Here is a 27,644-nt window from a genome sequence, read left to right on the forward strand (position 1 = left end):
TTGCCTTCCCATTGGACAGTGCTGGAGTTGTCTCCAACATGAAGCTGAGGTGATACACCACCTAAAGACTTGGCTTTAAATAGGCAAGGTTCATCTGCAGCTAAATGAAATTAAATATTTACTATTTATGGGGGGTTTGGCCAACCAAAATCTTACTTGCTCCTGGCAGTTAACTCATATCAGAATGACACCTGTCAGAAATATGCTTAAGTACCTGTGGACAAAGGTTGATGGGTCAGGTTTATTATTAATACTTGAAGCTCTATCTCTGAAAACTCCTAAGAGAATGGATTGCCAGAAAGTGAAATTAGTTTTCTGTAGTGGCTAATTCGAGCTGAATATTTATTGAGTGGTATTTTTTAGAGGTGTTATATTTTTTTCTCTCTCTCTTCCCCTCCCCCCCCCCCCCCTTTTTTTTTTAATCCCAGTGTAGTTGCAGACATGTTGGTTCTTGTTTTTTCCTTTTTTTTTTTTCCAGAATGCCAAAAATAGGAAGGAAAGGAAGAACAAGCTGTTGGCAGGTTTATCGCTGAGTGTTTTTTACCACGTACTGCTTTTTTTGGGGGCTTTTCCCTTCTATGAACAGGAGTCAAGGTGGTCAAAATTTTCCTGACTGTTATGAAGATTCATTTATGCCTATGGGGGGGGAAACAGGATTCCTGTGACAGTTTGTAATTACACTCTAATTTGTAATTAGAGAGGTTTATTTTAATGTGTTGCCTGCACAGAGCTTTGATATTTCTGCTTTGGTTCAAAAATGTCTATCGTTGTTTCTTCATTAGACAATCAGCTCCGATCCTTGCCTGCAAATTAACTGCAAATTGCTGAAGGATTGCACTTCAAGTGGTCTCAAGAGACAGAAGGAGCAGGTCTTCACTATAATGGAAGAGGCCACGAGCTCAAGGAATGGAAATCATGAGCCAAGGAAGTCTATCCGTCTTGCCTGTGAGGAAGGCAAAGCAGTCAGAGTTACAAATAACCAAAATTACAAGCATAATAGAAATGACAAGGCTGTGAAGGACGTTGGGAGAAGCTCCCCAAGTGGAAATAGCAGCAAAAAAGGTAAACAAAATGATGTTTGTTGTGAAAAGGCAGGAGAAAATAAATCATGCAAAGCGAACAGTTGTATTCCTGGATCGAAAGATGCAGGGTCAAGCGTTCAGGAGAGAAGTCATGGAAAAGCTAAAAAGCTTTCAAATTTATCAGCAGCAGTGGAAAACCTGAAACAGACAAAAGCTCAAGCAGTGGGAGAAGATTTTCCAGGCTCCCATGTTTCAGGGAATGGGGTCAGTGTGGAAAGCTTGATGGCTGCACAGAAAGGGAAAGCGCTGTTGGAAAACCCCCTGGGAGTTCATGCCCTGAAGACCAGTGCTGATCAGACTGGGGATCCCGGTAAGGCTGCTTCAGATCAAAGGAAAGTGGACCATAAGCCTGATGACTTCAGTGAGTATTGTTCAGCACTGCCTTGCTCAGTTTTCTTCTGCTAAAATTGTTAGCCGTCTGAAACGGGCTTGGAAGCGTTTCTGTTTGCCTCCCTTTGCACCCATCTAGGAAGCTGCTGGTTGCATGTAGGGAGAACGTGCTCTTAATGCAAGCATGGTACTCGGAGAATGGAATATTGCATCCGTTTTTTAACCCTCCTGCCTAAAATATAAACGTCTCTGCAAGATGCTTAGTCTGCCTGGGTTTCAGGCAGTTTTGTGAAGGTAGTGCCTTGGAAAGGGAGATCCCTTCACTTATGCTGCCACATACCCAAATGCCACCCCTGCTTTGCAGAAAGGGCAGGGGAAGGTCTGCAAGAACAACTTTTGTTGTGGCTGGGGGCAAATATTTACCTTTTTTCCCCGTGACTGTCATGCTTTCTTTGTCACTAAAATGTTTCAAATGCTGGTTTGGGGAGCTCTGGAGTACCTGCCGTCCCTCAGCAGTTACCTTTGTGAGTGTTTAGTTTTTGCACCTCTTTTTTCAGTTCAGGCTTTCAGGATGCTGTTTGAAGACCTAATAGTTGAAGACCTCATAGCTGAATAGCTTCCCATTGTTGCAACAGCAGTTGCTTCTATGGAAATAGAGGGAAAATGTTAATGTTCCTATGTTTTTAGCCATCTTAATAAAATTGAGCAGGAAAAACAAGTTGAAGTGGCAGCATCTTGTGAACAGTCAGCTCTTTGCAGACCAGCATCATGTAGCATAGGTGCCATCTGTCACCGAGAAACCAGGGCTTGACAACTTGCTCCATTTCGATTCCCAGCTGCTCTGGGGCCACAGATCTCATTTGAAAGGAAAGGAAACCTAAAGCGAAATGCAAAGAACTCTCAGTTTGTTGCTATAAAAAACGCTGGAATGATGGAAGCCGTGACTGTTTGTCCAGGTTGGTGGCCTGTGACCAATCCACAGGCATCTGGAGGAACTGGCCTGTCAGAGCTGCCCTGCGTGTTTGCGAGCAGCCGCGTTCCAAAGCTCCACGCTTGCCAGACGTGGGCGGCAGGCTGGCACAGTGTGCTCAGGTGCAGCTCCAGCAGCCTTCTAATTGAGAGCTTGGCATGCTCTGATGACTGGCTCCTTGAGATCATTGGCTGAATGTCTTTAAAGCAGTTCTGTGGCTGCTTCCTGAACGAAACACCTTTTTAAGCCTGATATTTGTGATTGTTACAGCAGAGCATCAGGACCTTGCATGCTCTGTTCTGCACAACCAAACCTCCTGTTTCTTGCCTTGAAGGACTTCAGAGAGACTCTAAAGTTGTCACTGAAACACAAAACTCATCTACCAAATTTTCCCCCCTCTTTTTTTCATAGCAAACTCTGAAGTCTCCAAAACATTGGTTAACCTACTAGAAAGACTGTGATACCTAAGGTGGTTTTGGCCAACCTTTGGCCCAAACCCTGGAATGTAACTAATTTGTGTCTGGCTCCTTAGTGAGAAGCTCTTAACCTGCTCTGTTGTCTTAACTTTTCACTTCTGTTCTCCTTGATCTACTCTGAGGAAATTAACTTTTTTCTTTTTCTAGGTAAACTAAAGAATTCTGAATCAACTAAAGAGCATGCTTTGGAAGCTGATGATTTAGAAAACACCACTGTCCTTGATGAATCTAATCTGACAGCTGAGCAGCAGCTAGGATTGAAACAAGCTGAAGAACGCCTGGAAAGAGATTACATCTCCCGCCTTGAAAAAGTAGGTTGAGTGATTTATCAGACAAAAAAATGAAATGAGTGGCTTCTTTCATCACCATCACCATGTTTCTGGTTGGGTGATATTTCTGCTAGAGCCTGTTGCTTCTCTTTTCTCCTTCTTTGTAGTCACTTTAGTGATCCACGGTATTCCCAGTAGCTGACTAGTCATTCCTTCTGGCAGATAATGTGGATTGAAAACTTAATGCTCCTTTTGTAGCACATGCAGCCTTTGGAGAACAGCATTTTTCAATGCTGCAGACCCAAAGGTGTACAGTTCTAATACACAACTAAGATTTTCTAGAACCTCTGGCCACCTGGAAACTCAGAATACAGGATCAGAAGGAACTTTGTACTATCTTCACCAGGTGTCAGGTAATGATAGGACTAGGGGGAATGGAGCAAAACTAGAAATGGGTAGATTCAGATTGGATGTTAGGAAGAAATTCTTTGCCATGAGGGTGGTGAGACACTGGAACAGGTTGCCCAGGGAGGTGGTGGAAGCCTCATCCCTGGAGGTTTTTAAGGCCAGGCTGGATGTGGCTGTGTGCAACCTGATCTAATGTGAAGTGTCCCTGCCCAAGGCAGAGGGCTTGGAACTTGATGATCCTTGAGGTCCCTTCCAACCCTAACAATTTTATGATTCTATGGTTCACCTTCCACCAGTTCAGGTCATGTGTATTGAACATGACTCATTACATGTGTTCTTCATCTAGTCAGACTTGGAAGTCAGTCTAGGTAATGGAGAAGTATTTCTCAATGGAAGTGTTTCTTACAGCATTTTAATCCCTTATATCTTGTCCTAGGAAAATAAACCTAAGTTAATAACTTTCTTCTACACACTTGAAGGTCGTTGCCATGCCTGCAGTCTTACCCTCTTTAGACTCATTCTTTGATTTAGGGGCTCATTCTTGTGGCTGTTCTGTAGGCATCTGCCATGTGACTGGTATCCAAAAGTGGCCATGCAATTTCAGCTTGGGTCTTACACACAAAGAGGAAAGCTGACTTCAGCTGTCTGATTAGGATCTCTGCTTTCTTGTAGCAGCAGTAGGATGTTGGCTTGTAGCTTGACCAGCCGTGCTGCCTCATATCCTTTTCTTAAGAAATGCCCTCTCAGGTGTTCCCAGCCCTGTGTTGTTGGCAGTTCACAGTCCCTAAGGAGGAATGATACCTTGCTTTGGTAATACTTAATTGCAGCTTATTTAGTCCATTTCTCTGCTTTGTTTGGATCACTGAATTGTTGTTGTGGCTTCTGTAACTCCTCCCATCTTGCTGTTTTTCACAGCTGTAGTCAGCACACCCTCTGCTACATTTCCTAGGTCTTCAACAATAAACCTCAGCAGGACCCCTGTTGAAAAATCCTTGGCACATGCTTTTAGACTGGTGGTCTAGGTGTGTGTGCACTGAGGCCAGTGAGCAGTTTTGCTGCCACCTTGCAGTTCCTTTAGGTAGCATTTATGGTCTCATTTTGAGACTGATACTATGACAAGTGACGAAAACTTTGTCAAATTCAGGCAGCAACATCTGCTGCTGCTTCCTCAAGCCCTACGATTTTACCTTTGAAAAGGCAGCCCTAAAATCAGTGCAATTTGTTTCTAGCAGATGAGTTTCTCACCTGTGAGCTGCTATTGTGTTGATTACTAACTCCAGTTTATTACAGTAATTTCCTGGGTGCTAATTCTGACTGGTCTTCAATTCCTTGGCTCATCCTGTTTAGCCTTTCCATTCTCTGTGAGGTCTTTAAATACAGCTGGCTCTGAGTTGGTTTAGTTCCGTGAAGGGGGCATTGAACTAGATGACCTTAGGAGGTCCCTTCCAATCCAGACCATTCTGTGTGATTCTGTGAATATCCAAGCACAAATTTCAAGAAGCCTGGCTTGTTAGGATGCATCTGTCTTAAGTAGTAGTCCGTAGCTTTTTTTGTCTTGCTGCCTTGGGTTCTTGCCCATTTCATTGCTGTTAAGAACTAAATGATTTTAAAAGGCCTTACAACAAAGGAAAATAAAAGGCCTTACATGATTCACCCATTCTGGCAACAATACTGCAGATCACTGTAAATACTCAGTTCTCAACAGTACTGCTACTGCTGATACTCATTCACTTTTTGAAGAGTGGTAAAAGATTTCATCTACTTAAATCATCAACTGTTGCATAATTGAAGCTTCCAAGCTAGCCAAGAGTAACAGTCTGTAAGTTGTTTTCCAAATGGGTGCTTTATTTCATCTTGGTAGGTACCTGCCTCACAGAAAATAAGGGTGAAGAGAATTAGTGCTGAAAGCATAATGACTCTTACTGTAGAGTGATATTTACTCTGCATTTGGACAGTATCAGACTTTCCCCCCAAAAAAGATCAAACTCCGTAAGTGGAAGAAAATTTCCCCAAGTTTGCAGTGGTTTAGGTTTCCATATAGTAAGCTAAATTTACCTGATTTACTTAGTCCATTTTCTGTCTTCAAGTGGTATTCATTCATTGTTATGTCACTGTTTAAACATCTGGTGCTTTTCAGTATGGTTTTGGGTTTTAATAAACACAGATGTAGTAGAATTAAGATGAAAATGCTAAGTAGGATGCTTCCTTTCCCAGATATAACTGATAGCAGTTATTGGAGAAATGCTAGTGTGTCTGGAGGAAGACTAAGGCTTTTTGTTGGGGCCCTTTGTCTTTGCAATGAGCCTATCAAAAGGTTTCCAGTCTTCATGGCTGTGTTTCATTAAAGCAAGACAACACAGCTGCAGGATGAGACAGGTTAAAGTACAACATTTGTGAGCAAGCCTTCATCTTGGCAGAGCTGGTCCTTTCTGCCTTTTAGTCTCGTAGCTCTCCATGGTTTCTTGGCTGAACAAAACTGCATGGTATCAGCTCTTGGACCCTAGGAAACCAATGATTCCCCAGCCCCCACCTCCAGCATCTCCTGAGGCTTGGCTGCTTCTTACAGACTCTCAGGGGACTCCCAGGTGGCAGCTTTCCATTTGCCTACTTTTCTCCCAGCCTGTCTTTACAAAAAGGTGCTTGTTCTGCATGCCTCTCCAGTTCTGAGCATTCCAAAGTATTAATCACAATGGACTGATCATCCCTTTGTCAGGGGGTCCTACCTTTTCCCGAGTAGAGTCATTAGCAGGTCAGACACTGGCTCTCTTCTTCCTTGTTGGCCAGCTGCACCATTTGGACTGGAACAAAGCCTGCAGCACTTCCAGAGTGCACTGGGAATGTGCTGGGCAGACAACAGCACCGTCTGCCAGAACATGGAGAGAGGATGAGGTGGTGAACGCTTCTCATTTTCTCATCAGAGAAAGCAGGATGCATGCTGAGATTTAATAAATCCCTAGTTATTAAAAGCTTAAGCTGACAAAGGAATGGCTTCCTGGCCTTTAGGTCAGCCTGAAGAGGCAGAAGCTCTCAGGCTTTGCTGAAAAGTGTCACACTCAAGCCAGCTCACTTTCCTTCCTCACTTTCCCCACGTGCCATACAGGTAACAATCCAGGGCCGCTGTTTTCTGAAGACTGCCTAATGTTTGCAAAGCAATCCGTAATTGTTACACCTGGGTTATTAACTCAGAGAAGTTAGTTTTTCTGATCCCCCCTTGACAGAACATTTTGGTTTCATCTCTGGCCATTTGTCCCCAGCCCTCCCCAGAGTACAACAACTGTCAGTACCTGTGCAAGCTCTGCTTGGTTCACATCGAGAACATCCAGGGAGCTCACAAGCATATTAAAGAGAAACGGCATAAGAAAAACATCATGGTAAGTGAACACCTGCACTTCTGTTTGGTTTGGTGCTGGGGGAAAGATCCACACATTCCTGCTGTTCTTTTTCTGTTTGAGAGGAAGGGCTTGATGATCTGCCCAGGTGTGGTAGTTTTTGGCTATGCCTTTACAATTTTTTCACAGATCTTGAGCAGAAAAGTAATAAAATGTAAATAAATCACTATTGGGTGCGAAAAGGAAAACAGAGGTAATTCTAAACAATTGCATTGGAGAGACATCTACCATAAGACTGGTTGTACCAAAACCATTCTGGGGCTTGTTGTCCCTTCTCGCTTCCCTGCTCTGGAGAGGATACTAACCTGCTTCTGCTTGACCTTGGCTGCATTGTTTTGGTTATGTCTTAACAGCTACTTTCTCTTCTCCTTTCTCCCCTTCAGACAGGGACTGGTGGGGGGGGTAGAGAGACAGCTTCCCTGGTCTCTTGACCAGGGGGGTTTTTGTGTTGTTTGTTAATTGTAAACACCTGTAAAATATTGTAAATCCTGTATATTTTGTACATATTCATTGCATTCCATTGTAAATTGTAGCTTTGCCTGTAAATACAGCTTTCATTTGCTTCCAACTGAGCTGGTCTAGCAAAGCTAATGTTGGGGGTGGGAATTTCAACCCACCACACCAGGCAGAGAGCTCATTGCTCCTCAATTAGTGTCTCCAAATAGTAGCTTGTCGTATTACAGTAACAGAGTGCAAGGTAACTTAGGTGAGAAACATATTTAAATCCTTCATGTGTTCCAAAAGATCACATTGTTGGTAGCAAGCCCCGCAGGGATCAGGTATTATGTCTAGAGTGAAAGAAAGAGAGGTAAAATAGGGAAGGATTCAGTTCCCAAGGTGACATCATCTCCACTTGTCCTCAGATAGCTTTATGCTGTGTGCCACAGGACAGCCATTAGAGGTACGTAGCTCTCTCGGTGTTCCTCCTAACATACACCCATTGACAGCTCCAGCTGTGACATACATGGCTATCAAAGGAGCTTAGCGGCAGCTCTGGCATCCCCACTCAAGAAATACCACCAAGTGGTGACTTGATAAAACCCCCAGCCCTTTAAAATGCACATATCTGTGCTAAATTTATTCAAGTAAGAACAAAGGAGTTGAGAGATGCTGCCTAGAACTAGCCAAACGCTTTCATCCTGGGCTGTGTTCTCTTAGTGCTTTATTATTTCCTGGTTATTATTTCTTTCTGTTGTCAGTCACGTGTTTCATTCAGTTGATAAGTTTGTGAAACCAGTGGTTGTTGTACTTAATGACTTGACACATCTGACATATTTCCTGCTGTTGAATTGAATTGATTTGTAATTTGATGCACTAAAAATAGCACCTTCTGACAGCAGCTGCTTAGGCTGCAGTGGGGCTCAACTTACCAACATTTCTTGGGAGCTATGAATAATTTTTCTGCCTCTGATGTCTTCCTCTCAAGAAAATTCCAGTCTGAAAAAAAATCTCTGTCACTGGCAAACTTTCCCAGCTCAGTTACTTTTATTATGTGGGAACAATTACAGCTTTCCATTCCTTGGATTAATTCTGTTTCAGAACTGTCAGAAAATGTGATTCAGGAATGCAACCCAGCAGATCTCCTCCTCTGCTGCCAGTTGTAGAACATCATCTTCTCTTTTAAACACAGAGCATCTCCTGGCATTTCTGTGAGCCACTAGGGCCAGGCAGAATTCCTGCCTTAGCAAGTGTTTGCTCAGGACACCATATGAAGAGGAGAACAGGAGAAAAAAACCAAACAAGCACTGTGTTCTTATGGCATGCAATAGTATGAGATAACTTTTTTCTGTTAAAATACCACTTTTTCCTTTTGTCATCCAACAATTACTCAGGAAAAACAAGAAGAAAATGAGCTGCGTGCCCTGCCACCCCCTTCTCCTGCCCAGCTGGCTGCTCTGAGCTTCACACTGCTTGAAGCAGCAAATGAGCAAGGCATCTCAGATGAGGACTTCAGAATTCGCCAGGAGATTGTGAACGAGATGGAAAAGATTATCCAGCAGCCCTTACCAGGTACTCAGTGCTCTCCATTTGCTTTGGGAGCTGTCCTTTTCCTTTGCTTTTACACACATTTTGACAACTAGGAGTGAATGAATGCATCTGTGGTTATCCTCTGCATTCTTAAGGTATGGTGACATTTTAACACAGACTGGCAGTTGATGGAAAAGGAGCTGCCAAAGCTACAAAAAGGGGAAAATACAATTGTGCTCCATTTCTCTTCTCTGTCTTTAGTGAAGCTATTGGTCCTCTTCAAAATGATGATTTCTGATGAAGATTGGAAATTCCCAGGGCACAAAATACTTCCTTCCTGGACATGTTTAAAGCCTCAGCCAGTGAGGATCTCCCTCCAGGTCTTACCCTACAGACCTTTCCCACCTATACTTTACCTAGTATCCACCTTACCTTAGTCACTATCTGTGGCTGTTAGAGATTTATGTTTTCTTTAAGTGCACTTGATTAAACTAATATAAATGTAGCAGGAAGGAAGTGAGAAGGAACACAAAATCTATCTGTGTTTCCTACCTGTCCTTCCATTGTTCATAACATCTTTCATGGCATAGTTTTAGGAAAGAAAAATTAAACTTCAGCTAGGAGTGATCTCAGTGAGCATATAGGACAGGATTAGAATCATAGAATTGTTAGGGTTAGAAGGGACCTCAAGGATCATCCAGTTCCAACCTCCCTGCCATGGGCAGGGACACCTCACACTACAGCAGGTTGCTCACAGCCACATCCAGCCTGGCCTTAAAAACCTCCAGGGATGAGGCTTCCACCACCTCCCTGGGCAACCTGTGCCAGTGTCTCACCTCATGGTGAAGAATTTCTTCCTAACATCCAATCTGAATCTACCCATTTCTAGTTTTTTCCCATTCCCCCCAGTCCTATCACCACCTGACACCCTAAAAAATCCCTTACCAGCTTTCTTGTATGCCCCCTTCAGATACTGGAAGGCCACAATAAGGTCTCCTCAGAGCTTTCTTTTCTCCAGACTGAACAGCCCCAACTCCCTCAGTCTGTTCTCATACGAGAGGAGCTCCAGCCCTCTAATCAGTGCTTTAGCAGAGTTTGTAACCATTGTCTGGCTAAGTTGAAGGGTTGTCTTCCCCCCCACTTCCCATTCAGAGTGCAGTAGGACACGTTAAAGGTGCACATCCAATCTATGCTACTGTTGGCAGATCAGATAATACAAATAGTATCACAGTATCACAGTACATTAGAGGTTGGAAGGGACCTCCAGTCCAACCCCCCTGCCAAAGTAGGATCTCCCAGGGTAGTCCACACAGGAATGCATCCAGGTTTGTTTTGAAGGATATTCCACAACCTCTCTGGGCAGCCTGTTCCAGTGCTCTGACACCCTCACTGTAAAGCAGTTTCTCCTCATGTTGAGGTGAAACCTTCTGTGTTCAAGCTTGTATCCATTGTTCCTTCTTGTATTACTGCACACTGCCAAAAAGAACTTGGCCCCCTCCGCTAGACACCCACCCCTCAGATATTGATAGACACTGCTCAGATCCTCTCTCAGTCTTCTCAAGACTAGTAATAACACTAAACAGTAATTACAACAATGAGATGATCTTGGATGTTTCCTTTTTTGCACTGATTTCCCATCATCTCCTGTAGTTAATTCGCTGGAGTTGGAGAGCTGATTTTTGGAGCTGCAGTAACACTGATGTTATGTTAACAATGATTTGGGTTTCAGTGAGCTCATGGACAAACCCCAAGCTTTCAAACTTGTGATTTCATCTCTGGTGGGTTGATTTTATTTTAGAAATCTCCTCTGTTTTCCCTCTGCTCTATACAAATACAGTATCATAGAATCAATAAGGTTGCAGAAGACCTCAGAGATCATCAAGTCCAACCTATCACCCAACACCTCATGAGTAACTAAACCATGGCTTCAAGTGCCACGGCCAATCCCTTTTTGAGCACCTCCAGGGACGGTAACATTCTGTTTGTTTGCTGCAGGATGGTTAGCTTTCCTTCTGGGATATATATTAAATACATAGCTTCTGGGAGCTATATTAAATATGTGCTTAAATAGGAGGTGCTGAACGGAACAGGAGCTTGTAGGGTGGAGATTTGCTAATCTGTTTGCTCTGTAGCATTGCTTTTTAGTGCAAGCTTCAGCTCTGACAGGCTGCTGAGTTTTCCACTGCTGGTGCATTAGCATAAGACAAAGAAGAGGGAATTGCTAGTTTGACACAAAATTACTATGTCAGTGGTACTGAGCTGTCTGACTTGTTTGAATTGAGGAACTAATGTGGGGGTGTAGTAGTAGTGGAGAGAGCCTATAGTTGTAAAAGACAATTTGTTATTCCCCTTTGCAAAGCCTGCTGGGGTTGAGTAGCTGTTTTCTAGGTTTTGAATTAGGGAAAAATTAATAGATGCACAGTGTAGAAAACAGAATGGTCTGGTATGATTTTCTCCTGAGGAAAAAGTTCTTCCACTTTGAAAAGCCATTGGAAATTATGGCAGATGGTTGTTGTTGTTGTTCTTTACCCTACAGGAATTCGTTTTGAGAGGGCTAGTTTCTAAGTCGTGAAAAACAGAGAATGGTTTGCTTGAAGCTGTGTATGTGTAGGATTTGTTTTCTCTTTTAAGAATTATTTTGTTCTGTTTGAGACAGTTTGGTCAGAACAAAAATGAAAGTACTAAGGAACAATACAAAGACAAGCCTCTTCACTCTGAGGCTGAACATTGTCAGAGGTTGCTTCTCCATCCTTGGAGAGTCAACTGGTCACAGTTCTGGGCGGCCCGAATGAACAGGGATTTGGAAGGGATTGAGAGTAGCCTAAATTATCAGCTAACATAAATACATCAGAGCCCTAGTCTGTATTACAGGAAAGCTTTCATCTACAAAAGTTCTATCATGAAATGGGATAAATGGTTGTTTATGGAGTGCAATGGCATTTCTCAAGAGGTTGGTACTGAGTAGTTACTTTCTAGTGAGTTTAGATCGGTAGTACAGCTTTGCAGGTGAGGAGCAGTGTTAACTACAAAGCCACTCAATGGATACTGTACTTTGTGTCTTGAATTGCACCTGAGTTATGTTTTGTGTGCATGTTTTGTAATGAGCTGTGCACAGGAACTTGCTAATGAAATGAACAAATTCTAGCAGCTGTTAAAAACTCTGTCACAGAAGTGTGTGAGTTAACAAAGAATTCTGAAACTGGCTACCTGCTGCAGGGGCATCCAGCTGGACTCAACAAAAGCTGTTGAATAACATCCTGCACTGGGATGGTGACAATTATGAGTGGTTTATATTGAATTTTATGTTGAGAACACACAAAACTAAAGCTGGACTGCAAAAATACTTCCAAAGAGCTTGAAAAATTTGGGATTCTTGGCAATTATGCTATTGGAATGATCCCTTGTTACAGAAATAACTAAGTCTACATAGGAGTGAAGAAGGGCTTCAGTAATTAATCTGGGAGTACCACTTGGGAGGTGCATTGTCTAAACCAAGGACATTAAGGAATAATGGTGCTGAGTAATGCCCTTTCTCTCTCTGCAGACTGTTCACTGAGGATGTATGGCTCCTGTTTAACCAGATTTGCTTTTAAGAGCAGTGATGTTAACATCGATATCAAATTCCCACCCAAGGTGTGTATGTGTTCATTTGTATTAAATAAGGCTGGGCTTTAAACCAAGGACATCAACCTTGCATTTCTGCTGCATGACCTTCATCTTCTCTAAGGGCATACAGTGCTAGAGTAGTACAAAGCATACAAGCTTTGATCCGTGTCAGTTGTGCTGTGAATTGAGTGGATAAAGACTGCGTCACTTGTTAGATAACTTTAATCCTGGGGAGCTGGACAGTTCTTTCAGCAGCCTTTTTGGGGGGTTGAATTGTTGGAATAAGCAGTGAAGCAATAGTTGACTCTAGATAAGTGTATTTTTATGTGCTGGTGATTCACACAGTAAAATCTTGTAGGTCTTTGTCCCTCCCCCACTGCATTCTAAAGGTGGCTTCAGCAATCCTCCATGCAGGTTTTAGTCACTTGCGAGTAGCTCTCACACCCCAGTTTGCTGTGGTCCAGTACTGCTGCAGGGAACTGTAGCTTCTCTTTAAACACTGAGGTTGGTTCACCTTTAGTGTGATATTGGCAGCACATTCTCCTTGGAGGCAATGGCGTATGTTGACACTGAAATTGTTTTCCTGGTGCAAACACATACAGTTAACTCCCTGAGGAATGCTGATGCCTGATTCCACTTCTATGGAAGAACATATTGCTGCTGTTTGTGCAGTTTAAGGGGTTTTAAAGTGTGAAATAAACCAGGCTGGTCTGAATAATGTCATCTGTTCTGATTTTTGGCATTTCAGATGAGTCAACCAGATGTTCTGATACAGGTGCTTGAAATCTTGAAGAACAGTGGTGAGTTCTAGCTGTACCCCATTTTTACTGAATTAACTGCTGTTCATTTGGGTTTAGGCCTCATTTTCCTAGACATTTGCAAAAATGGATTAGTTTTCAACCAAAGTAGCTGAGCTTTCTTGATGTGAATTTTCTGAATACTAATGCTTGTGTGAGTGAGATCTGAGAAACTGTAGCAGGAGTCCAGTTCAGATTGTTAGAATTCATGGTAGTGATGTCAGAGGCCAGGTGAAAAAGCATTCAGCTTGAAGCCACTTTCCACTTGAGTGTGAGAACTGTTAAAATACTTCTGAAATGTATAGCAGTCTTATTCTGTTAGCAAGTCATTTAACCTTGACAGGTCTTCAACCAAGTCACACAAGTGGCACTGCATTTTTGATCCTTCAGGAAGCACTGGTGGGTCAGCTCCTGAAGTGGTTCTCAGACTATCCTGATAGTTTGTCAGAGGTTCAGCCTCGTGTCTTTCAAATGTTGTGAAAACCAAAATGGTTTGAGAAGATAAGCCAGCCCAGTTTGAAGAGTTTTCCTTTATTTTTTTACTTTTCCCTGATGGCTGTGTCTGATACTGGTGGTGATCATCAACAGTGACCAGAAAATACTGCTTTCTGCTCAGCTGTGGGTCAGCTGTGCTTAGCTGTGGGTCAGCTGTGCTTAGCTGTGGGTCAGCTGTGCTTAGCTGTGGGTCAGCTGTGCTTAGCTGTGGGTCAGCTGTGCTTAGCTGTGGTCAGCTGTGCTACACTGTGGTCAGCTGTGGTCAGCTAATAATTAGCTGTGCTGCACTTAATTGGAGTTGTTCTGTAAAAGTGTGCTATCAGTGTCACAGATTTAAAGACTCATTTGGGAAGTCTGTAAAAGGCTCTCATACATGGTGTTGTCTGTCTGTTTTTTTTCTCTCCTTGCTCAGCTCTCTACTCAGATGTGGAGTCAGATTTCCATGCCAAAGTTCCTGTTGTCTTTTGCAAAGATGTGAAAAGGTACACCTCGGTTCTGCTGTGCTCCTTCATAGAGGTGCTGGCCTGCATTCCTGACAAGAAGTGTCCCTGTAACGTTTATCTCACAGTCATGGACAAGGGGAATTTCTCATACACAAAAACACAATCTTAGAAAGCAAGCTTAGCTTTGTTTTTGTGCTTCCCAGAGCTCATTAGCTGTAGGAGTCTGAAAATATCAGTTCTACATGGAGTTAACTTGGGGAAGAGTGGAACGGTTTTCAGTTGACAGTTAAAATTTCTGCCAGCAGTTCAATCCAAGACTTCTAAAAACATTTTATGAGCTCCACATTGCCAGAAAGGACACGTCAGCTGAGCAGCTCAGTCAGCTCCAACAGGAGATGGGATTGGTGCGTGCTGGCCCTGCTGCTCTGACTGGCTAGCTCTAAGTGACTGACACTTCAGGGAGGTAAACGCAACAAGGCTTGGTTGATCTTTCCCTCTCTTTGTAGAGCATGCAAAAGAGAGTGAAAAGAATGATTCTGAGAAGCAAACCATGAGTTTTTACAGAAGCCATTATGAGGGCTCACCACTCTGTGTGCAGTAGGCCTGGAGTTTTGATTGATTGGTTGGCTGATTATTTATTTAGTATGTGGAGAATCACAGAATGCTAAGGGCTGGAAGGGACCTCAAAAGATCATCCAGTCCAACCCCCCTGCCAGAGCAGGATCACCTAGAGCAGATCACACAGGAACACATCCAGGCAGGTCTTGAATATCTCCAGAGAGGGAGACTCCATAACCCCCCTGGGCAGCCTGTTCCAGCATTCTGTCACCTGTACGTGTACATGGAGTTTGAGTTGTGCAATATTGCACAATTAAGTAGTGTCAGAGCAAATTTTTAATGCTGTTTTTGTATTTTTAACTGTAAGGAATCTGTGTAAATTCTAGACCCAACTGGTGAGCATATTCTGTAACTTTTCTTTAAGAAGTTTGGGTTCTTGGGTCGGGAGGCACTGATGGATGTTTTTATTATGGTGGATGGGATGCCCCCCCCTTGCCCTGTTCCCCAAGCATCATCTGTATACACAAGGCAATAACCCTGTTTTCTCTGTTTTCCATTTGTAATTGCAGTGGTTTGACATGTAAAGTGAGTGCTAGGAATGATGTGGCTTGCCTTACAACTGACCTGCTGGCTGCCCTTGGGAAACTGGAGCCTGTCCTTATTCCCTTGGTTTTGGCTTTCCGCTACTGGGCTAGAGTAAGTTTCTAACAGGGGAAGAAAATTAAGTCTCCATATTCCCTCTTTGGAAGTGCTGCATACAATATAATGTCTAACATCTTGGTAGAAAAGATTTGGTGCCACTAGTTCACCTCTCAACAGGCTAGAATGAGACTGAAGATTTTGGTGGGAAGCTTCCTCTATTCTGTTAGCAAGCTTTTACACTAATTCCTTAAAACTACTTAATTAAGCCTTAAATCCAGCTCAGCAGAGCAGTCTGGTCTTGCAAACTTTCAGTGTGACCTCAACAGCAGAAGAAAGTTAACTTGCTCAAAAAGGGGCCGGTCATACCATGCAGTACTTCTTACAGATGTCAGCAACCAGCACAGGAACCAAGTTGTAACTGTCGCAGCCAGCATTCAGTTGTCTTTTAATTGAGCCCCAAAGCTGCTGCCAGGCCAGACTTGATGTAGAACATTTAGGCTTTAATGAAAAATGAGTTGGTATTATTGTTGCTTGATTTAGGAAGATGTTTGTACTGAAATTCCTGGTTTACAGCATGTAAGTAGCATCAGTAGAAACTACAAAGAACTGCTCAAAGTCTGATAGGTTTCTCAAATCCCTCGAGTTCCATAGAAGAGGTCAGTGTGGGATTACAGCCAGATGCATAGAACCCCCATCTCCATGCATCAGGTGTTGCACAGTAACAAACACCTGACAGCTGGCTGGACTTCTGCATAGGATAACAAATGTGTCCCACAGTCACAGAAATATGATGAAACTGAAGAGAATAAGAAATAATCAAACCTCAGGCACTCTGTGAGTGACTGCTGTTGGCATTTTGTCTGTCCATGGCATAGTGACTGCAGTTTCTGAGACAAAGGTTCCTGTTTCACTCTAGTATGTGCCTCACATTGCTTTAATACTTGCCCTTTTATATTAGGTTTGAAATGAAAATGCTGTTACACCAGAAAACCAATTCTTTATGCTCTTGCAGCTCTGCCACATTGACTGTCAGGCTGAAGGTGGAATTCCCTCATACTCCTTTGCCTTAATGGTGATATTTTTCCTTCAACAAAGAAAGCCACGGATTTTGCCATCCTATTTGGGCAGCTGGGTAAGTGAGCTGCTAACAGAGTCACCTTGTTCCACAGCTGTTGGCTTTATTTCTGTGTTTTGTGTAAGGAATTTGTCCATAGGAAACTTTGGTACCTAATCCTCGTGTGGCTTTGCTGCCTGATGATTCTGATGACCTTTAAGAAAAGGCAGCTGCTGTAGCCAGGGCTGTTGTGTCCTCCTGAATTTTGGAGGCAAGGACAAATGTTTGCTTCTTTAATTCTCTGCAGCGATTTCTCTGACGTTGGTTATGCTTGCGGGGGCTAAATACCACAGTTGTCAGTGTTACCTTTGGTGAAAGCTTTGGGTTGTTTGTGTTGTATGCAGCGTGATTTCAGAGACTTTAATTGTTGTTAGATTGAAGGCTTTGATTCAAAGAGGCCAGATGACCACCAGCTGAAAGGTATAGAAGGAGAAGAGTTTGTACGGTGGGAGTACAAGCCACCAACAAACGGTGCAGCCAAAAACTCCGTTGGAGCGGAAAGCAAAACTAAAGTTGAACAGCAAAAAGGTGGTGGCAAGAAGGTAACAAACTCGGAAGCGGACAGCCAGAGTAATGTGAAGGAGAAGCAAGGCAATGTAAGTCATGGCTTTATTTCTTGTCTCTTACCCCTGATTTACATTGAGATGTGAATGTTGGGTGGAACCAGGGCAAATCAAGGGATTTTCATTTCATACTGCGATTGAGCATTCTTGTTTCAGTCTGTCTTAGCGTTCAGAACCCCCCACCAAGTTTCCCTGGGGCAGCTGTGGCTGGAGCTCTTGAAGTTTTACACACTGGAGTTTGCTTTGGAGGAGTATGTCATCAGCATCCGGGTCCAGGAGCTCCTCACCAGGGAGAACAAGAACTGGCCCAAGAGGCGAATAGCCATCGAAGGTAGGGCAGGACCCTTCCCAGCTTCCTGCAGCATTATCTTTATTTACCTAATGCTTACAGCTCTGCCACAAGAAGCCTGGACAATAAATTACATCACTAATTGGAGAAGAAAGAGAAAATGTATTTTATTTTGCTTTATATCATTTGTCAGCTATTTAATCTGCTTAAAGACAAATTTTCTGTTCACTGCAACTGTTTGCAGTTCTGGTCTTTGAAATGCTGGGTGTGAATTTCTGGTTCCACTATTTCCACAAGCTGTTATTTATTCCTATTCAACAAGTCTAATATTGGTATCTTCAGCACCCCTAGCTGCATTTCCAAAAGCACAATGTGTTTTGAATATTACCAGCTAGCAGTTTGCTTCCTCTAATGCAGGCTGAGAAGAGAGGTTAGCTCTGATCAGAGTGAACTGGACCAAACCCATCGCAGTGACACAAGCAAAGTGCCCCAGCACTTTCCCTTTGTTCCTTCCCTGTGGGAACCATTTCCATACTGGGAAATTGAATGGCTGTGCTTCAGGGCCTGGATATTCTGCTAAGGGAGTGAGACCCTGTGAATTTGCTGGTAATATGTACCCTGAGTTATGCATGGTGGGGAAAGAAAGAGAGAAAAAGGGAGAGAGAGAGAGAAAGAGGGAGAGAGAAAGAAAATGACTGTTACTTCTTTATAACTGGAAGATATCTTTATTTTCTGTTCCTCAACAGAAAAGCATGTAAACAGTACTTGAGAGGGAAAGTCACAGAGCAGTGCATCGCTTTCTGAGTTGCCTTAAGAGTAGAGAGCTGGGGTATTCCAGGAAGGTTAAGAAAACATCTCAGGTGATAACTTTTATAAAAGTATAAATCATGGGGTTTGGAGTCTTTCTGGAGATGTTGATGAAGTACCTTTACTATGGCTTTCATGAAATGATGGAGAGGAGGAGAAATAGGTCAAAGAGAACCGTAAAGACAGAGAATAAGTTACTGAAGGTGTATTGAAGGATGAGCAAGGAGGAAGAGTAAAAAGGAGAAAAGCAGGCAATTAATTGCTGAGGCATGTGTTGAGAAGTGGCTCCCCAGATCATTCCTGTGTCTTTAATTTTCCAATTCTTTCCTTCAATCACTTTAGCTAAAGAGTTTTAAATCATAGCAGTGTTTATTCAGCCTAAATCTGTGAGACGAAAGAGCAAATTGTTGAGGAGGAACCAGGAAGCCATTTCAGAAAGCAGACTGCTTGCTCCTTCTGATAGCTCTTATCACTGGTCTGGTTATATTATTTCTCTGTGGTTTTGGGTTTGGTTGTCGTGGTTTTGTTTTGGTTTTTTGTGTTGTTTTTATGTTGACTTTGTAATGATGAAGTAACAGAATCTCAGTTTGATGCTATCTTCCCAGGCAAACTTGTAGCAACTATGCAAGTGCTCTTTGTACTTGAAAAACATGTTTGAGCTAGAAAGACTAGGAAGGACTAAGAGTGAAACCTGGTGAGACTGGTTCTTATAATCCTTACAGCATTACTGTTGCTCTTAGAGAAGTTAATTTCTTAAGGGTAATGCAAATCCTTCCTCAGTGAGGGGGGGAAAAACTTCAGGCGGGCCCGCCTTTCTTTGGCCTTTGTATGTTTATTTTGCTTTCAGGTTTAGAAAAATCACCGGAGTCATAGACTTATTTAGTGGTCTGGGTTGGAAGAGACCTCCAAAGGTCATCTAGTCCAATTCCCTCTACAGCAAGGAGGGACATCCTCCAGTAGTTCAGGTTGCCCCAGAGTCCTGTTGAGCTCCACTTTGAATATCTTCAGGGATGGGGCCCCAACCACCTCCCTGGGCAACCTGTTCCAGTCTTCCACCACCCTCATAGTGAAGAACCTGTTCCTGACATTCAATCTAAATCTGCTCTTTACTAGTTTGAAGCCATTGCCTCTCATCCTGTCACTAGAGGCCTTTATAAACATCTCCATCATTCTTGTAGGCCCCCTTCAGGTACTGGAAGGCCTTTAGTAGGTCTCTCCTAATAGGATGCCCCTAATAGGAATATCTCAAGAGAAAAAGAACCTGCAACAATGGTCAGTGTAGCTGTGGGTTGCTTTTTAAACAACACTGTGTAGAATGGTTTATGGTTTCCAGCCATTCCTAGCCACATGTGTGCTGTGTTTGCTGTGGAAGGAGTCCAAAAGACCTCGTGGGCCCTGTGTTCTCTAAGGGTATCCAAATCTAATCCTGGGTTGTATTAAAGAATCTCTCTGTAACTGCAATATCATAAGTTAGGCATTTCAGTTGCTTGGGTGAAATGTAGAAATGAAAGATTTCTGATGACATTGTTGTTTCTCTTCCTAGACCCTTTTGCACTAAAGAGGAACGTTGCACGGAGTCTCAACAGCCAGATGGTGTTTGAGTACATCCTGGAGCGCTTTAGGACGGCGTATAAATATTTTGCCTGTCCACAAAGTAAGGGTGGGATTAAATCCAAGCCAGATACAAAGAAAAAGGAAAAAGGGAAAATGAACAACAAGAAATCCATGAGGTCTGAAGAGTCTGTAGCCAACTGCTGCCTTCCACAAGGGGAGAAAGTTGTGGATAAACCCAATATAGGAAGTGGATGTAAGACACCAGAGAATGAACTTGAATGTAATGAGGTGGTAGAAGCTGCAGCCAAAAGATGTACTCCCAAGGACACAGACTCTGTGCTGCTGTCAACACTGGACTTTAGCTATGATGAAGACAAAGATGAAGCTTTATCTCTCCTTCCTAAGGAATGCTGTGAACTGAAGCAGGAATCACTTACAGAGAGGGATGATGGAGAAATTTCAGTTTGTGTGAGTGAAAGCGAGCTAAGCCCCTGCTGTAACTGCAGCGAACATCGGCCCTACGACACACGTTCCAGCAGTGAACTTCCTGATGCTGAGAGCAGCCAGGGTTTGGGAACAGAGTCCTCTCAGAAGAGTCAGTGCACTGGCACACCAGCTACCTCGCCCCACTGCAAAGCACTGTTGGAAGCTCATGAGCTCAAAGAGGAAGGCAGACTCTCGACAGAAGAAATGCATTATGTGTTTGATAAGTTTATTTTGACTTCAGGAAAGGTAAGCTGTGCAAGTGATAGTTCTGGGCTGTTACTTGTAAATCACTACAGCTAAGAGTGGAGAGATGGTGGGGTTCTCCAAGTGACTGTTTCAGTTTCTCGTAGGGCTGGTACTCTGTAGTCTTTTCAGAGTAGTTGCATTTCAGGACTGCAAAAAGCTGGGCCTCTCTGCATTCAGACTCTGTTGTCCTCATCTTATTCAAAGTTTTCTAACTTCCTAAGAAAAATCCCCCACAACCTGAGTTTTATTTTTCCACTGGTTTGGGTGGGTTTTTTTGCCCCTTTCTCCTGCTTCCTTGTAGAATTTCCCAGTTGGTGGGAGAACAGAACACAGCCTGTTGAAAAGTGGTCTTCTGTTCTTTGCTGAGCCCCTGTGGTTTTTCACGGATTACGTGTTCTGGGTTGCGTGACTTAGATGGAAATGTTAGGTCTGTTGAACGACCTTAAAAGCAAAATGACATTTGTGCACTCCCCTCTGCCCCTCAAGCCACCAACTATAGTATGCAGCATCTGCAAAAGGGATGGACATTCCAGAAATGACTGCCCAGAGGATTTCAAGAAAATCGATCTAAAACCACTACCACCAATGACGGACAGATTCCGGGAGATCCTTGATATAGTCTGCAAAAGATGTTTTGGTAAGCTGGGAAAGTGTTTGTACTCCACTGTAAACTCTGAGCTGGGGGGAGGAAAAACAAACACACACAAAAAAAACCCAACTCCAGGGTTTCATTGCCCAGTCTGGGAAATTCAGTGAACTCTTTGCCAGGTACCCAAGGCTACCAGTTTTAATTCTCATGTAGTCCACGGCTGTGATATCAAATTCTTACTACCATTTAAGAAGCTAATATTGTACAGGATTGCTCCCTGGGTTTGTAGAAAGTTACTCCTGTTTCCAGAAATTAGGCTCTTATTTTGGTGCTATGGTGAGTTAACCATGGCTGGATGGCAGCTGCCTGCCAAGCCGCTCCTGTGCTGGAGTTAAGTACAGAGGAAACAGACACCTGAAATTAAATCCTGGCAACTCTGATAATGTCAGAAAGAAGAAAAACTTGCATTAGAAGAAAGTCAATGTAACAAAAAGGTATACAATACTTGGGCTTGACTGGAAAAGATTTTTGAGGTAGCTGAATCCCATCTGACTGTGTTTTAACTTGTTTTCAGATGAATTATCCCCTCCTTTATCTGAGCAACAAAACAGAGAGCAAATTCTGGCAAGTCTGGAAAGATTTATTCGCAAGGAGTATAATGGTAGGTACCAGTGGGTTGTGCCTCTTGGTAATGCCTTCTTCATTCCTGCTGGCCACAGTATGAAGATCACAGAATCATGGAATGCATTGGGTTGGAAGAGACCTTTAAAGGTCATTTAGTCCAGCCCCTCTGCAGTAAGCAGGGACATAATTGTCTCGTAATAGCTCATTTTCCTTGCTTAAAGCAGTGCCATCTCTTTCCCCTCTGTATGTAAAGCTATCTTGTAGCCTTCTAACAGGAGCATTCCTCAGTGCTGTTCCATGGAAATGTCCCTGGAGTGGAGGAAGAGCTGCAAAAGAATCATGCAGATGCAGGACTATTGCAGTCAGGACAAAAAGAGCCCTGGCCAGCTGGCTTTAGTGTTACCTGGCTTGTGGGCCAAGTGCTCTTTTTGCCTCATCACCAATGTTTGAAGTACCTCAGAAATCTTGCTGAGCTGGTTATGTTCTTTTAGTATCCTACTACAGTGAGGGGAGTCCAGGCAGAGTTGGAAAGCAATTCTTTTTGTAGGTGTTGTAAAACAATGCTAATCCCAGGTCACCAGCTGTGGATGTGCTCTCTTCAAGCACGCTTCTGATGGGCATCTACACACCCTGGTTAGGCAGCATCCTATAGGAAACACTTAACCATTTAATTGCAAAAGAACTTACCTGTTTTGGCCTCTTCTTTCTGTCAGACAAAGCCAGACTTTGCTTATTTGGTTCTTCAAAGAATGGGTTTGGATTTCGGGACAGCGATCTAGATATCTGCATGACTTTGGAAGGCCACGAAAATGCAGAGGTAAGAGTTTTGAAACTGGTAGCATTTACTGGTTTAAATTCAAGAAGTCTTTAAGACTTTTAGTTCAGTTAAGATTTCTGGGCCACTCAGTTTAGGAGAGATGTTGACTTGCTGGAATGTGTCCATAGAAGTGCAACAAAGCTGGGGAGGGGTTTGGAGCACAGCCCTGTGAGGAGAGGCTGAGGGAGCTGGGGTTGCTTATCCTGGAGAAGAGGAGACCTTATTGCTGTCTACAACTACCTGAAGGGAGGCTGTAGACAGGCGGGGGCTGGTCTCCTCTCCCAGGCAACCAGCACCAGAAGAAGAGGACACAGTCTCAAGCTGTGCCAGGGGAGGTTTAGGCTGGATGTTACAAAGAAATTTTTCATAGAGAGAGTGATTGGTGGAATGGGCTGCCCCGGGAGGTGGTGGAGTTGCCATCACTGGAGGTGTTTAGGAAGAGACTTGATAAGGTGCTTGGTGCCATGGGTTAGTTGATTAGGTGGTGTTGGATGATAGGTTGGACACGATGATCACGAAGGTCTCTTCCAACCTGGTCTGGTCTGATCTATTCTATTCTATTCTGTAAAGTAGGATTTTGCTAGTACCACATTGGCTTGTTGCAGTCTGTGGAGCTGAAGCAAGATAAGCCTGTTTTGGTGCCCTGTAGACACACACTTTGTACACTGTAGATGTTCATATACAGTATGAGTCATCTGCTGCCTTACTGCTTACTACTTCTTGTACCTAAACTTTTCCTCTGTGAAATACATGCTTGATAGTAAATACAGGTTTCATAGCAAATGCATGTTTTATAGTAGATATGCTTGTTGGGGCAGAATCCATATTTGAACATCTGAAGCTGTGATATTTGTTCTTCCTAGAAATTAAACTGTAAAGAAATAATAGAAGGCTTGGCAAAAGTTCTTAAGAAGCATCCAGGTAAGTGTTTAAAGTATTACTTGGTTTGTATTTGCATTTACTGTCTAGGTAGTTAATGGAAATGTTTTATGTACTAAAGTGTAACTTCCCCAGGTTTGAGAAACATCTTGCCTATAACCACAGCCAAAGTGCCTATTGTGAAATTTGAGCACAGACGGAGTGGCTTGGAAGGGGACATCAGTTTATACAACACACTGGTAAGCATCTGCTTGGGTTTGGGGTTATGTTCAAAGAAAGCTTTTTAATACAGTGTAACTTTATTTAAATTCAGTGGCCCATGCCCTCAGACCAACCCAAGTGACTGTAGTCTGATGGCAGAGCAGTAGCATGGCACACCAAGCATTTCTGTGCATGCTCCTGCAGGGCTGGTAGTACTGCAATTCACTGGCGCCTTTCTGCCAGTATCAACAGTGCAGCTCATCCCAGCTTACATCTAGCACAGTGGAATTTTACCATGTCTAGTGTAATGGCCTCATATTTACCTGCAAAGAAGATACAGAGTGTGGAATTTCACAGAATTGTCAGAGTTGGGACCTCAAGGGTCATCTAGTTCCAACCCCCCTGCCATGGGCAGGGACACCTCACACTAGACCAGGCTGTCCAGAGCCCCATCCATCCAGCCTGGCCTTAAAAACTTCAAGGCATGGGGTTTCCATCAGCTCCTTGGGCAACCTGTTCCAGTGTCTTGCCATCTTTGTGATGAAGAACTTCCTAATGTCTAATCTAAATCTCCCCTCTTCTACCTTGGATCCATTCCCCCTAGTCCTATCACTACCTGATACCCTAAAAAGCCCCTCACCATCTTTTTTGTAGACCCCCTTCAGGTACCGATGGAATAGTGCTGTGATTTTTGGTGGGGGTTTTTTTGTCCTCCTATTATATTATGCATCTCCTGCAGGCTGTACTGTAATTAACTTTAAATTACCTGGAGACATATGTTTGATTTTTTTTTTAATGTGTTTTTATTTTCCCTTTTCACAGGCACAGCATAACACAAGAATGCTGGCTACATATGCAGCTATTGACCCTAGAGTGCAGTATCTGGGCTACACAATGAAAGTTTTTGCAAAGGTAATGTGAAAAGAAGGTTCTTGTTTGTACAGCCACTGGGTTTACTTTTAACAGCAACTGGGAAGGAGACAGTAGAATGCTCTTAACAGGAAATGTGCTTTCTTAAGCTGACTGTGCTGCACCCGATCGTGTGTGACAGAATCAAGTTCTTTAGTCCTGGTTGAAAGATTGTTGCCCAAGAGGAAGCTGATGGTAGGAAAACTTTTGTGGTTTTTGTTTGTTTTATGTAAAAAAACCCTCCCAAACAAACAAAAAAACCCCCTGGGAAAATAGGTAACTGTAAGAGAGAGGACCATGTGGTTGTGCATGGGCTTCCCAAGTTGCCACCCCAGAGATTACTGCAGCTTTCTTCTGGCTTAGTTGCCTTGTTCTGCTTGCTCTGAGTTAGGAGCAGGTATGGGCTGATGAATGAGTGGCTAAGTGCCTGGGCTTGATATGCCCAGGACATGCACTTATCATTAAGAGTTTGGAAACAACAAATTCCAAATCTCCTGCATCTTTTTTTCCTTATGATACTCTAAATGAAGTGTTCCACTATACAGCCCTTGCTAACTCAAACAGGAGCTTTCTTTTTATTCAAGCTGCACTGCCAAGTACCCTCCCCCAAACAGCTTAGTGAGACAGGGGCAAATAGAAAATGGGTTATAGAGAGTGCAATACAATGCATCAGGTTGAATGAAATACCTGTGTTCCAGAATGGAATGGACATTATACTACCACCAAGACCTTTGTTTTGGTGTGGTGATGTCTCTTCTGTGCCCAGATGAAAAATGCCTTGTGTCCATAATAAGGAATCTTGCTCTTTTGCTCTTCTATTTCGGTAGTGCTGTGTACAACAGTGTATTAGTGTAATGTAATTTATAATAGGATAGGCAATACTCTCTTTTGGTAGGGTTGTATGCAGCCTACAAATGTGTACTTTCTAGAAATCTTACTGCAAAGAGCAAGCCTCCAAGTTGTGTGACATAGGCTCCTGCCTCTGTATGGATGCAGGTGACTTCATAGCTACACAAATGCTCTGTGCTTAAGCAAAATGCCTCCTCCTCTGTGTACATTGGCAGAACACCCAGGAACAGCTGTCACCTCTGCTGCTAATGGGAATTTGTGGATCCCTGGTTTTTTTTCCAGACTTAAGAGGTTAAAAGTGTGTTGTTTGTTATGACACGAAGGGTAGCTTAGAAGCAGGTGCGGTGGAAAGGTTATACTGGAATAAGATTTTCAAGCACAGTAAGGTAATTCACTGAGATTTGCATTAATGCTGTGCTGTGCAGGCTGGGCCCCTGTGTGCATTTGCTAGCAGACTACCTAAGGTGCCAGTGCACCATGGCAGTACTTGCCCATTAATTATTCACAGTGTGGTGGGGAACCAGAGCAATAAGGAATCACAGAAACAGCTCAAGTGACACGAGTTTAGGAACATTAAATTGTACACCGTTGGATATCAGGTTTGCTGGGATTTTTGTTGTGGGACTTTTTTTCTCTTTTTTTGGTCTTCAATTTGGCACATTACAAACTAAAAAGTAACATTTTGGCTGTGAGAAGCTTTTCTGTTTTTCTGTAAGTCGAGTTACACTGTGGGTTTGCCAGATGGCACCTATCTCTGAGGACATTTCCTTTTTCAGGCCTCATAAACCAATTCTTAGTTCTGAAATGACAGTGTTTTCTGTTCCTGGTGGGGATTCTGCTTGCTGTCTGCCATAGCTGTTAGTCTTGACTACTGAAACCTAAGCTCAGGGTTCTGTTTCCCATGTGTTTTCCAGCGCTGTGATATTGGTGATGCATCCCGTGGCAGCCTGTCTTCGTATGCCTATATTCTTATGGTTTTGTACTTCCTACAACAGAGGAATCCACCAGTTATTCCAGTCCTCCAGGAGGTAGGCTTTCAGAAAAAGCAGCTGTGAAAATAGATGCACTGTTTCTTCAAGCCAGATACAAGAAGTCTGGGCCTTTAGGAGCAGGGGGATGAATGAAGTGTGAGGCCCTTTTGCATTAGCAGCTTCCCAACTCCTGCTTGGTTTTAGTGGGTAAAAGCTTGCCAAGAAAATTAAAGCAAAATGGGAAATCTATTAAACCTAAGTTCTGCTGTTAATTTACTTTGGGATTTTTTGGTCTTAGGATGGTATTTATATGCAGAATAGGATAGGAAAAAATTGGCAGGTGGTATAGTGAGAAGGGAATTGTAATCAGGATGCAGTGCCAGATGATCTTGAGATGCGAGTCCAGCTCTGCCATCAGTGACTGTCAGAAGCTTTATTTATTGCTCAACACCTTATCTGTATAGATAAGAAGCTTATTTTAACGATTTCATTAAGGGGAAATAAAAAAGCTAAGTAATTCTTTGGTACCACTATAAATACACTATCTCATATGTGCCAGGAAACTTTACTAAGAAAACAACATTCTGTACCTCTGTCACATGGGTGGGGAGACTAATTAGTCAGCTACCTCCCTCTTCCAAGCACTTCTAAAGCTGTTCCTTCCTGACTTTTATTGCTTTTTTGTCTGCAAGAGGAAAATTGGCTTAAGCACTGCAGCTGAGACTCAGACTTTCTTGCTGATACTTCAGTAGTGGTTGGGGGTTGTTATTTGATTGCTACCCTGAGAGTGCATTTAAATAACAGTGGAATTTCCCCTTGGCTTAGCTGAAGTCAAAATGTAATAAGAGTCATATAAAGTCTCCTGAGAGAGTTTGTGGGCCAGAGGGATGCTGGATTCCTGATGAGGTAATTCAGTCATGTTTGTTTAGTTGCACAGAACAAGTCAAAATTAAATAACCCAATAATTGGAGAGAGGTTTAGCAGTAATGCAGAATTACTTCCAGACTTTTTAGCAGTGGGGTGTTCTGCACCTAAAAGAAGCAATTGTGAAAGTGGAAAAGTTTGGTGTTCTTTCTTATCAGCAAGGCTTTGAATTAGAGTGGCTTTGAATTAGAGTGGTAACTCTGTCCCTTTATTTTGGCAGATATTTGATGGAAAACAGATTCCACAAAGAATGGTGGATGGATGGAATGCCTTTTTCTTTGATGACATGGAAGAATTGGTAATATTCTAAATCTAGAAGAGTCACTAAGTTGTACAAGGTTGTTTTGATGGGAAAGTCATACATTTCTAACAGTGTAATTTATAAAGTA

General features: G+C 43.0%; 1 protein-coding gene across 1 annotated transcript in view; it reads left to right on the forward strand.

Annotated features, from left to right (window-relative positions):
- The window catches only part of TUT4 (terminal uridylyl transferase 4), a 48,697-nt gene that overhangs the window by 8,810 nt on the left and 12,243 nt on the right, over nt 1–27,644 (forward strand). The window contains exons 2-21 of the mRNA XM_054164954.1: nt 783–1,443; nt 3,006–3,169; nt 6,790–6,906; nt 8,757–8,934; nt 12,437–12,525; nt 13,247–13,298; nt 14,203–14,272; nt 15,361–15,487; nt 16,446–16,565; nt 16,922–17,143; nt 17,267–17,441; nt 19,750–20,492; nt 20,979–21,129; nt 21,656–21,742; nt 22,419–22,522; nt 23,386–23,443; nt 23,537–23,640; nt 24,425–24,514; nt 26,275–26,388; nt 27,476–27,553. Coding sequence (XP_054020929.1) covers nt 882–1,443; nt 3,006–3,169; nt 6,790–6,906; nt 8,757–8,934; nt 12,437–12,525; nt 13,247–13,298; nt 14,203–14,272; nt 15,361–15,487; nt 16,446–16,565; nt 16,922–17,143; nt 17,267–17,441; nt 19,750–20,492; nt 20,979–21,129; nt 21,656–21,742; nt 22,419–22,522; nt 23,386–23,443; nt 23,537–23,640; nt 24,425–24,514; nt 26,275–26,388; nt 27,476–27,553 — 3,405 coding nt within the window. The 5' untranslated portion in view covers nt 783–881. The remainder of the gene's footprint in view (nt 1–782; nt 1,444–3,005; nt 3,170–6,789; nt 6,907–8,756; nt 8,935–12,436; nt 12,526–13,246; nt 13,299–14,202; nt 14,273–15,360; nt 15,488–16,445; nt 16,566–16,921; nt 17,144–17,266; nt 17,442–19,749; nt 20,493–20,978; nt 21,130–21,655; nt 21,743–22,418; nt 22,523–23,385; nt 23,444–23,536; nt 23,641–24,424; nt 24,515–26,274; nt 26,389–27,475; nt 27,554–27,644) is intronic.

Source organism: Dryobates pubescens, chromosome 11 (assembly GCF_014839835.1).
Source record: "Dryobates pubescens isolate bDryPub1 chromosome 11, bDryPub1.pri, whole genome shotgun sequence".
Lineage (NCBI taxonomy): Eukaryota > Metazoa > Chordata > Aves > Piciformes > Picidae > Dryobates > Dryobates pubescens.